General features: G+C 43.2%; 1 protein-coding gene across 4 annotated transcripts in view; it reads left to right on the top strand.

Moving 5' to 3' along the window:
• Positions 1-5,722, top strand: part of MLLT6 (MLLT6, PHD finger containing) — a 1,444,709-nt gene extending 1,438,987 nt beyond the window's left edge. For all 4 annotated transcript variants that reach the window (XM_069634689.1, XM_069634688.1, XM_069634691.1 and 1 more), the window contains one exon: positions 1,130-5,722. In XM_069634689.1, the coding sequence (XP_069490790.1) occupies positions 1,130-1,174 (45 nt within the window). In that variant the 3' untranslated portion in view covers positions 1,175-5,722. The remainder of the gene's footprint in view (positions 1-1,129) is intronic.
• The last annotated feature ends 5,104 nt before the right edge of the window (positions 5,723-10,826 follow it).

Raw genomic sequence — 10,826 nt, forward strand, 5'->3', positions numbered from 1 at the left:
GCTCCCTTCTGAAGAAGGCTTATATGACGGACTGTTAATAATTGTTTAATCAAGAAGCCTTGAGTGTAAGTGTTTATTTGAGTAACTGTCACTGTGAAACTCTGTGTTAGAACCCTATTGCTCACATTAACCCCTTTTGAGATTAGCCTGGCTGCTCAGCCACACTACCAACCTGTGTAATAATAATAATAATAATAATAATAATTAGGCTTTTATATAGTGCTACAAACCCTCAGGTATCCGAGCGCTGCTTATTATTACCCACGGTGTGTAGTGCTCATTTATCGACCTCGGAAGGATGAAAGGCTGAGTTTGGCCCCGCCGGGATTCGAACCTGCGTTGACAGGCTCTGCACGGGTGTCAAAGCGAGCGCTCTACTCGCTGTGCCACTTGACCGGTGTAGTACAGACTTATACCAAAGGATGGGTTCCTATTGCCAGGAGGTCAAGATTGCTGTAGTCTTCCAAAGGATACTGCACACAATCTTGCCTAACAATACACATACAAATCGCACACCATTTCTCACTCACGAAAAGTCCGTTTTCACTAGTAGATAACTAGTGGTGAATTAACATTTTCAGCCCAGATAAAAGCGATGTTTCCACAGACGCACTCAAGGTTCCCAGAACTATATGCAATGCAATGAGTCTTGTTTATATTAGCCCTTGGGATATGGGTTTGTGGGACAGCAACCATACTGATTGTACAGTTGAGACTGCACATGCCACACTCAATGCTTGCAGTCTTACAGGACACTTGCATAGCTGTCTAGTAGAACCAGTCATGCATGATTCTTTCAGCTAGTCCTAGATTTGAACTTTGCATGCTATGAATTAATTGTTATCCCGTACGTGGAATGGGAGAAGAGGACAAGCCCAGGATGCAAAGTGCTGAAAGTTTTAAGAATGAGATGTGGCCAAAAAGCAGATATGTGACCCCAACAGTATTTCTTGCGGATATGCAATGTTGATGGTTTCTTTTACTTGAATCTCTTTCCCTTTCCTATGACACTTCTCTCTGCCTCTTGCCAAATAATTGTTCCTCGCCGTTTTTCTCTTTTGAGAAATCTGTTCATACTTTTTTGATTTTCTTTCACTTTCTGATGCAAATATTTATCACTGTTTTACAGCGAGCAAGTGAGAAGGGTGGTCTCGTAAGCCAAGACAAAGGTTAAGTTTACATCAAAAACTGGCTTTGCTGTTAGACAAGGAAGCTGCTGTTGGAAAGACTGCCTCATCAACAAACACTGTTGGTCCCGAAAAAAAAAGAATCAGTAGCACTCAGGAAAAATGACTGGAAAACAGCTACTGTGGACACCTGGCAATACTTTTTCTTGGGCTGTGTGGGGAATGTGGTAAGGGTTGAATGATCAATGTGGCTCAGTTGAGCCCAGTAAGAATGGATACTGCCTGCCACAGACGCTGCTTTTTTTTTGTAAGAACTGGAGCTTTTTGACATCCCACGTCTGAAGGCACCATGAGAACATGGATTAAAGACGAGAAATCAGTGAGCCTGCATAATGCCTGCTGGATAGCACATTTGTGCTCAACGATTGGAATAGAAAGAAGAGAAATTAGATAAATTGGACCTTAAGGAAGATGGCCACATGTGATTGGAGAATGTCCAGGAAGGAGCGATATCTAGGGGGCATGTGGTAGTTGGAGTAACAAATGTCAATGAAGCTGCGGTTATGGAAAGGGATATTGTTCTAGTTCAGATTTCTACTTTGGGTCCACAGAGTGGTCACTTTTATTTGACTGAGGTATTCCAACCTCAGACTATCCAAAGCTTTTGTGGCAAACACTCAAAGAAAGGCAATCATGTGTTTCAATATGTTGTACTGAGGAATCGACCATCATGCCTTCTACTGTAATACTTACTAAGTGTGCACATGTTTTTCCTAATGACATGTCCCTTTCTCTACCTTATGGGGTGTGGATTTACAAAATTGGAAACAGCAAAATTGTAGTAGCCTGTGTGAGTGTCCTGACTGGGCTTATTTATATTGAGTAACACAAAAGCCAAGGTGTGAGCATAGTTTACGTTTTGGCGCAAAAGCTCAATGTTTGGTATTCTTCAATTGGATGTTGTTCAAGGTGAGGTAGTGTGTCCAAATTAATAAATCTAAGCTCAGGAAACAAACATGCGAGAATTCTAAGGGATCTAGAAGTGCATTTCCAAACATTACCTTGTACCTGGTGTGATGCAGAAATTATGCAAGAGGGTTATCAAGAATATCTGTGTGGGGTAGTCCATTTGTGGTTGCAAACCATTTTCCTTTGATGTTTCAGCGGCTATTCAGTTATGTCTCAGAAGATGGCCCCAACCTGGTATGCCATGGAGCTTACACTGCAGAGCTAAAACCAGCATGTATTCCCAATTAACTTTCCAGTCCATTCTCCTTGTAAAGTAATGATGAATCACGGGGTTGTGTTCTCTAATGCAATCCCAGTCTCTGCTTCCTCATCTGAAAGGTTAGGTGAATTATGGGATAGTATTGTCTGTATATCCCGGTCCAGTGCCCTATGGTAACGAGTGAAATCAATTCCAGGATTGTATCTTAACATTTATAGTCTAAGCCCACCTTCCTGACAATAAATGTGAGGTGAATCTGATGGCCTTATCCCCCAATGGAGAAGTAGGAAGCTGGCTTCCTGTGTGGATGGAGGAGTTAAATCACCAATATGTATCCATTATGGGGTGCATTGAATTAAATAGAGTGCATAACTGGCAGAAATGTGACCTATACTGGTACAAAGACTTGAGGTAAATCCTCTGTATTTTCTCCTAGGAAATCAGTCCTGGGTTGCTACAGTGACACTTTCAGTGGCATTAATACAGTGCTCAAAGATCCCAAGCGGGTATTGTCTAAGGAGATTTTAGGGCTATTTTATTTGTACAGGTAGCGACAAAATGATTTTATTTTTATTTATAAAGCACAAATTCCCCCAAAACTTAAAAGTGCAAAAGTCAAAATCCTACAAAAGCATGGAAGCAGGGCCTTTAGGTAACACCGCATCTACATTGCCTTTGACATCCAATGCTCAGTTTCATTTGAATCTACACGGCAAAGCTTGCGTTTGAGCTTCTTCATGGTCTTACTTAGTAACAAAAGAACATCATTATTTAGACAAAAAGGCTACTTGCCACTGTGTGTAGTTCTTGATCATGGATATTTTCATCATATTAGCAACATTCATCTATTCCACACAAAAAATAGTTTCCCAATTGCCTCTTCAAAATCTTTTAAAAAGAAATGATTATTAAATAATTTACTTTATTTTTTCAGTATGTTACAATTTAAAAACACGGAGGCAGAGGTTGCTAACAAGCGATGCACTACAGCAAATCTAACTCCTACGTTTAGACCTTCACTTGAGATAAAACAATACTTTCGGTAGGATATGGTTAAGGAGGATGGGTGCGTTGTGTGTGAATAAAGATGAAGGGTAGTAACCTTTTCCGATCATTTGTGGGATCATCCTCGGAATTCATAAATGTTCAGCTAGAATAGCTAGTGATACGCTCAAATAAATGGGAGGGATGAGAAAGATTACCTGCCTCTAATCACATTTTTTCTGAGAGCTACTTATCCTACCTGAGCATCTGCTCTAGTGTCGCAATCCATACAGTAGTGCTTACAGAAGGTGTTCAGTGATCTCAAATTCCCAGCTCTGCAAGTTTGGATAATTGCTGGGTTTCTGAACAGGATGCCTGTGACTGCCTTTGCTTTTGTTGAGTGAGCCTTTAGCTTGCCTGGAAGAGTGTGGATTGCTTTTAGCAACACACACAAAAGCAAAAGTTAACTGATCTAGCTTTCTGTTTGGCCACTGACGCCTTATCACCCAGGTTAGCACAATAAACAATTGCCCAAATTATTTCAACTAATTTGTTTGTTCAGTGCATTGATATGGGCTTGACCTCCAAGGTATGTAGGGTTTATTGTGTGTGAAGGGTTTAGTAAACAAAACTGCTTTAGTAACCAGGAAGGATGTATTTGTGAAATAGGCTCATTGATGGAGAGCGCTTGACTCTCACGTAGCCTTCTGTCTGGTGGTATAGCATCATAAAGGTTAGCTTTTATAAGCATAGACTTAAACTTCACCTTAAGGTAGACCAAAGAGAGGATTTGTCGTTTTACTACTATATGGGTACATCCATTGTCTGCCTTTATTTTAGGAAAATTCTATGAGTTTATGGGAGTCCCCACATGAGGTTAACATGTCTGACTTGTACCTCCATGAGACTCATTTTTAAAAGGATCCTTTCCGCTCTCATTATGTATGGATTAGCCCAATTCCAGTCTTCAATTCCCCTCCTACTCCCACATTTATAGTATGGCTTAAGCAAGGCAACCATCTGAACAAAGAAAGCGATGGAAGCTACTGCAAAAAATTCAATAGGTTAAATGCAATAAAGACAAACTTCAGTAAACAGAGTAAATATTGAAAAAGACAATACCCTCTGGTGCTCTAAGATCCTTTCAGGGCGGGCAAAAATAAAATTGAAAGTTGGGGATGCTGCAGAGCATTGTGGGGACTCAATGAAGACCTTTTAAGGGGTAGAGCGATCTTCAGTGGAAGCTCTTGTTGAGTCTTTTTACATTGGAAAACCTGACGATGGGGAAAATGTGATTGTTTACATTCATGAAAAAATATGAAGATTTCCATTGTGAAGAACCCAGAGGTACCTCTTAAACTATAAAACTGTTGGGATAATATCAATGCCAGGGTGGCCTCCACAGGTTAAGCATTTCTGATACTTAAGCAAGCTCCATGTTTTCATGCACTATGAGCTGATCTTCAATTCTTGTAGATTGGGAACCCCTGTGCCCTTCCTGCCTTCCCTTTGACTCATTTCTCCCCAGTGATTGTTCACAAGAGCTGTTTGGCACCTATGGAACAATGGCCCAGAGGCCTTGAATTACTGAGTGTGAACTTTGGATCCCATGAAGGAGACGTAAGCATGCTTGTGTTTAAGTTTGCACTGGGGTAGAGATCACTTTACCAGTCTCTAATACTGACGTGTCTCTGGGGTTGTGCACATACCTGTGATCTTTTTACTTTGATCTTTTGTTAAGAAATGTAAGAAAATTTGTATATTTTGGCTATTGAGGTAATGTAGCATAGTTCTCTATTTTTACCACTGCTGCTTGACCGTTACACCTGTTCTGAATTAGATTTATTGTCTTCATGACTTTGTATTATGGTAAACTTTTAAATTAACTGAGGAGGATAAAAACGAAAAAAACAAAATGCTTTCTCAAGTAACTTACATCCTCAGCTATCTGTAAAAATGTAATTATGTTTTCTTTTTTAAACTTCTGATTTCTAATTGGTTGCTGGGAGCGGGGCAGTAAAGGATTTAACTATTGTACAGAGAAGGTGTGTAAATTGGGAAAGATGCAAAAAGACCTGGAGATTGCTGGTCATATCTCTGGGTGGGAGAAATTCCATAGAAAGCACTGAAGGAAACTTGTCTGATGACTGTTAAAAAATGTTTGTACCTTTTATTAATAACTTGAATTTGTAAGAGATTTTGTGTAACTTCATCCTAAGAGTCTATTGTGTGGCAGAAGGTATAATATCAAGAATTCCTGGAGGAGCCTGTCTTCTTCATGTGTTATAAAATATAAATAAGGCAATCCTTTCAGTGGTTATTCATGCTTTGGGTGTAGCCATACACAATTTACAAGCCAGTAAATAATTTTTCAACCCCCAAACTAATAGTGACCCTTAATTTCCTCACAGATGGTGGAAGACAAACGTACATACCTGTAACTAAAGACCTCCAGCATTTTTGTCTTTCATATAATCCATTGCATTGAGTTTAACCCATTAGTTTGTGAATCCTTGGTGCGTAAAGAACTTCAATTTGAAATATATTCACAAGAAAACAGCTCAATAGCAACTCATTCAAAACATTTGATTATCTTTAGTTTAGGCTATTAGGTGTTGCTTGCAACACGTGTAATCCGAAACGATTGCATTTGAGTACAGATGGGGAGAGATCGCATATGAAGAGGGACACACAACTTGTAGGTGTTAGGGTATTTGCTCACCCATTGACTGCCCATGGCGATGCTAATCCCTATGGCCATTCCCACCTATTTCTTGCCCTACCTGCCCAAAACACCTCCTATTTGAGCTCTCTTTAATCAACCCTTACTATCAAACTGCACTGGAAGTGCCTGCCAGTGTTTTCCCAAAGCAGTCTGCTGAGAGTTAATGGCTTAATGGGAGTTGTAAACCCACTACTGGTGTAATAAAAATGTCAACCAGGCCTGCCTTCATCCACTCGATTTATAAGCCCTATGCTTCACTGACGTCCGGTTAAAACATGCATTGTCAAAGCCAACCGTTTTGGCTTGTCTATTAGTATTATGCATTTGCCAGGCTCTGCTATTAGATACCCATGTACTTGTACCATTTTGCAGCTGCTACCATCAATGGCCAGTTAATACCACTACGGCTATGCCTGGCAAGTGTCTTTCCCAAGCCTATTTAAAAGCTCAAACTGTTGGCATTGTCAATGCTTGTTTATGTTGTCCTGCTTTTCCTCCTTCCCAACCTGAATGGCATGAGCCTACACTACGTACAAGGCATGCAAACGTTTCTAAAAGGTGTGCTGTAATGGTACAGCTTTTAGAATGGGATCTGTGTGCTGCATCCATTTATTTGCTTACATTGCCCCCTATAATTAGAGCATCCAACTGTGACCCTTTGCTCCTCGCTTTCTGCAAGCAGCGTTCTTTGGATACTAACTGCATAAGGAATGTATGCTTGCGACCAAGAAATTCCATGCAACCTATTCACTTAAGCCTAGTTGATGTAAGCTGTCGCCTCCCATACAGGTGCAGAATCTATCTAATAAGATTTGCAATCCAGATGCGAGTGATTCTGGTTCTTTTAATCCTTGCTCACACTCCTTCACAACACCTGCGTGTCTGTCCTGACTAGCATATACTGTTATCCAACCTGACATGGTATTGGGGAGAAAAACATAGGGTGATAGTTGTGCACTCTATAGGGGTGGAGGTGGGGTGGCAAGGTCTACATGCGAGGGGAGCTGTCTGGCGGTTGCCGTTTTCAAAACTTTCAGGTGGGGAACACATCTTTTAGAAATATTTCTGAGCCTCTGTGGGGATGGTAGCATTTCCATACCAGCTTGTAAATGAGGGAGTAGGGAGACTATTAGAATGATTCTCCAGAAAGGTAATTTTCAGACGGTTCTCTTCCCTGTGTCCCTCAATACCCTCAAGCCACCTCCTGCCATTCACCTCCCTCCAACAACACTCACCTTCCCTCTCTCCTCCTATGCCTTCCTTCACTGTCCCTCTGATGTCTCCCTCTCTATGACCTAGCTCAACCCTCCAATGTTACGCCTGCCTACACTCTCTCCTGCTACTACCACTACTCTCCCCTTGCATACTACTCTCTTCTCCCTCTACGACTCTCTTCTCCCTCTACTACTCCTCCCCCTCTTCTACACCTCCCCATCTTCTACACAGCCCTCCTCATTTCACACTGTCACCTTCCACTCGCCCTCTACTCTATAAATAACACCTCACTAACCCACCTTACATGCACACTCACAACACAGTGCCTCTTGCTCTGATCAACCAATACCTCGCCTAGTAAATTGCCTCCACACGATTGTCCACTGTCCTTCCTCTTTCTGGTTTCTTGGTCTGGCACCTCCTTCTCCACTGACCTCACCTGAGCAACTCACACCTTCATGCCTCTATCTTTATCCCCCTTCTTCTCCCATTGGTCCTCTTCCCTGGGCTAATCTCTCCCTGTTTTCCACTCCCACATGTGTTACAGATGTCAGAGTACATCAAGAGAGCTAAGCCATGCCCCTTTGTGCCTCACGTGTCTGCTGTGCCGGAGTAAGGGCAGCTTGTGGTGCGAAACATCTCTGTCAGGGAGCTGTACCATGGCTGGGTCCAAGGCAAGTTGTCCATGTTTCTGGGTTTGAAGTTGGAGAGACGCTGCATGGCATGTTTGAAGCTGTCCGGGTTGGTGAGTCCTGCCGCCGCAGCTGCTTGCATGCATTGTGTGCGGTTATCCGGCGGTACGTTGCTTTCCCTACGGCTGTGCAAAGTCTTTGCCACTCCACATAGCACTTCTCTCTCCCCACATTGTTCTAGCAGTTCTGATTACTGGAGCAGCCTATCAGGAGGCTCTGGGAGGCTGTCATGTTATGGGCAGTCCACCCAGACTATTGCTTGATGTAGTGGTATGCAGTAAAAAGAAATAAACTCACCAGCATCTTTATGAAGAGGTATGGCATGATTCACAGTGGTATTGTCCAGGCACTTGGGGAAGGGATAGAAATGGGGCCCTCTGCACGTCCACCTCCCCTCCTGTGGGATGTGACTGGTTCTGGCCTTTCACAGCTTTCCCTTCCATTGCCTCCACCCCAGGACCTATGAGATTGATATTGTCTTTGTGGATATTGCTGTGAAAAAAAGGCATCAACTACAGAAAGCATTACATTACTTATCTTGAGTAACGTTCTTTTTTATGGATATGTCTATTCCTTACCGTTGAGGTCATCCTGAAGTTAAACCCAACGTAGCAAGCTCTAGACAATTTTTCATCAGCCAGCAGTTGATGCCACGCGGCTTTGAGGTTGGTTCCATCATGGGCCCTTGGTGTCAGAAGTGGCATGAGACCTATATATACATATATATATGGAAAACAAGAACTGCAATTACATGGTTCACAGTGGCACTCCTCCATTTGGAATCCGAAGAATCGTGTTTGGCCATCATCTATGTGATAAAAGTCCTTTATTATTCAGTAAGTGGACACATAAAGAAAACAAACACACAATTACACGTTTCACCCAAACCGGGCTTTGTCAGCTTTGAGGCTTGTGGAATCTGCTTAGATCACATGCTGTGCATAGGCCGACATCTAGTGGAAGCTGCAGAGTATTCCAGTTTGTTTTTTGAAACTCGAAAAAGGGCGTCGAACTAGGGCGTGCCAGTAATACTATCCCTAGTGTGACATCCACTGTACCCATGATCCCTCACACGTGTAGGACCCTCAGATTGTTTTTTTCCACCATTTCAGTCGGACGCATATTGCAGAGTTCCATTGGCATTAGCCAATTATACATATATTATTGTTAAAAAATTCCCATTCTTTCCACCCTATGCCGAAGATCGACGCCAGTGAAGATCGAGGACAACACGACGCGATGTGTCGAAACCCTCGGAAACCCTAAATCCTCCAGAAAACATTCCTATAGTCACGGGAAGGGGGGATAAACAGCACAACAGACCTTCAGAACACCATAAAGAAAATAAGAAGGCCCCTGAAAAGTCCAAGGTCCCTGACACTACTCATAAGGGTAAAATTGTCCCTCTCAATCCTCATGATATGGGCATTGATGAGGAAGCGGAGCAAGAGGTTTATATCGTAGACTTCTACGAAAAGGACCCTAATTATTTCCATAGCTAGCTACTTCTGCCCCTTGGGGATCCAAGGACTCTGAACCCGTTACTAAAAGGCTCTGCTCTGAGACTCTGGCTCAGGGATTGGTTTCAGACCCCTTGTTAATTGAACCTTACCATCCAGAGTCATATGGTGAGGAGACAGAGACACAGATGCTGGACGACCAGACAGGGGTTGCTTATTATGGGGATGATGAGGACCAGGAAGAGGAAGATGAGGCGGAAGCCTACAATCTTGACTCCCCTATTCCTAAGGATCCCCCGGTGAGTGACTCACCGGTTGATAATCAGCCACTGCTCAATGAGGTACTGGCTAAAACAGCAGCTCATTTTCAAATAGACACACAGGGTGTCCAAGAAAATAGAGATTTCGCAGAGGAAATCCTAGGGGACAGGAGAGCCATTACCCAAGCCACCCCCATATTAAAATCTATCCAGCGTAGAATTGATCCCTCGCTGGTAACCCCAAATCTTACTCGTGCAGTGAATCCAAGAGTGGAAAAATTATTCTGGGCCGTTCCCTCCGATCCCATGTACATAACGGGTCAATTAAAACCCGACTCACTGACAGTAACAACCACCAGAAAGAGGGCAGGCATACCACTAGCTTCTTCAGAAGCACCTCCCGATAAAGAGAGCAAAAGGATATATGCTCTGGGGAGGAAAGTTGCTTCCACGTCAGGCTATCGGGCATGTATTGCTAACAGTACCACTCTTTTAGCAAGCTATAACTGCCACCAGTGGGAACAAGTAGCTGCTCTAGTAGACTCTGCACCTGAACCACTAAAGAGCCAGTTGGCCCAAATTGCATCAGACGGAAGTTCTGTGTCTGGATGCATCCTTAAAGCAAATTTCGATTCAGCAGATAACGCAGGAAGATTAATAGCAGAAGGCACAGTAATAAAGCGCCATGCTTGGCTCAGGCAGTCAGGGTTTAAACCCGAGACCCAAGCCACGCTTATAGACATGCTGGTAGAGCATAACATTCTATTCTGCAAGGCAGTGGAAGAGGCACTAAAGACAGCTAAAGATGAGTATGAGACCCTACAGTCTCTCGACCAACTCACAAATAAACCCCCAGGTCAAATGGGAAATAATAGTTTTCGTCGCTTTCGCGGCCTAAACTCCCAGAGGGGGGTTCCAACTACTATGAAAATCAAGGAACCTCATGGGGCAACAATCATTTACAAACATCACAGGGATTCACCAGAGGCCAGTGCAGGGTCCGCACTAGGGGTAGAGGCAGCCCCGCCAGGGATGGCACGCCTCCTAGTAAACAGTGATGTTCCGCTTCGGGCCCCCTCCCACGCATCCCCACTAGGGGGGGCGCCTTTCCACCTTCACCCACACATGGGAGGGG

This window comes from Ambystoma mexicanum, chromosome 13 (genome assembly GCF_040938575.1).
Source record: "Ambystoma mexicanum isolate Mex_15411 chromosome 13, UKY_AmexF1_1, whole genome shotgun sequence".
Lineage (NCBI taxonomy): Eukaryota > Metazoa > Chordata > Amphibia > Caudata > Ambystomatidae > Ambystoma > Ambystoma mexicanum.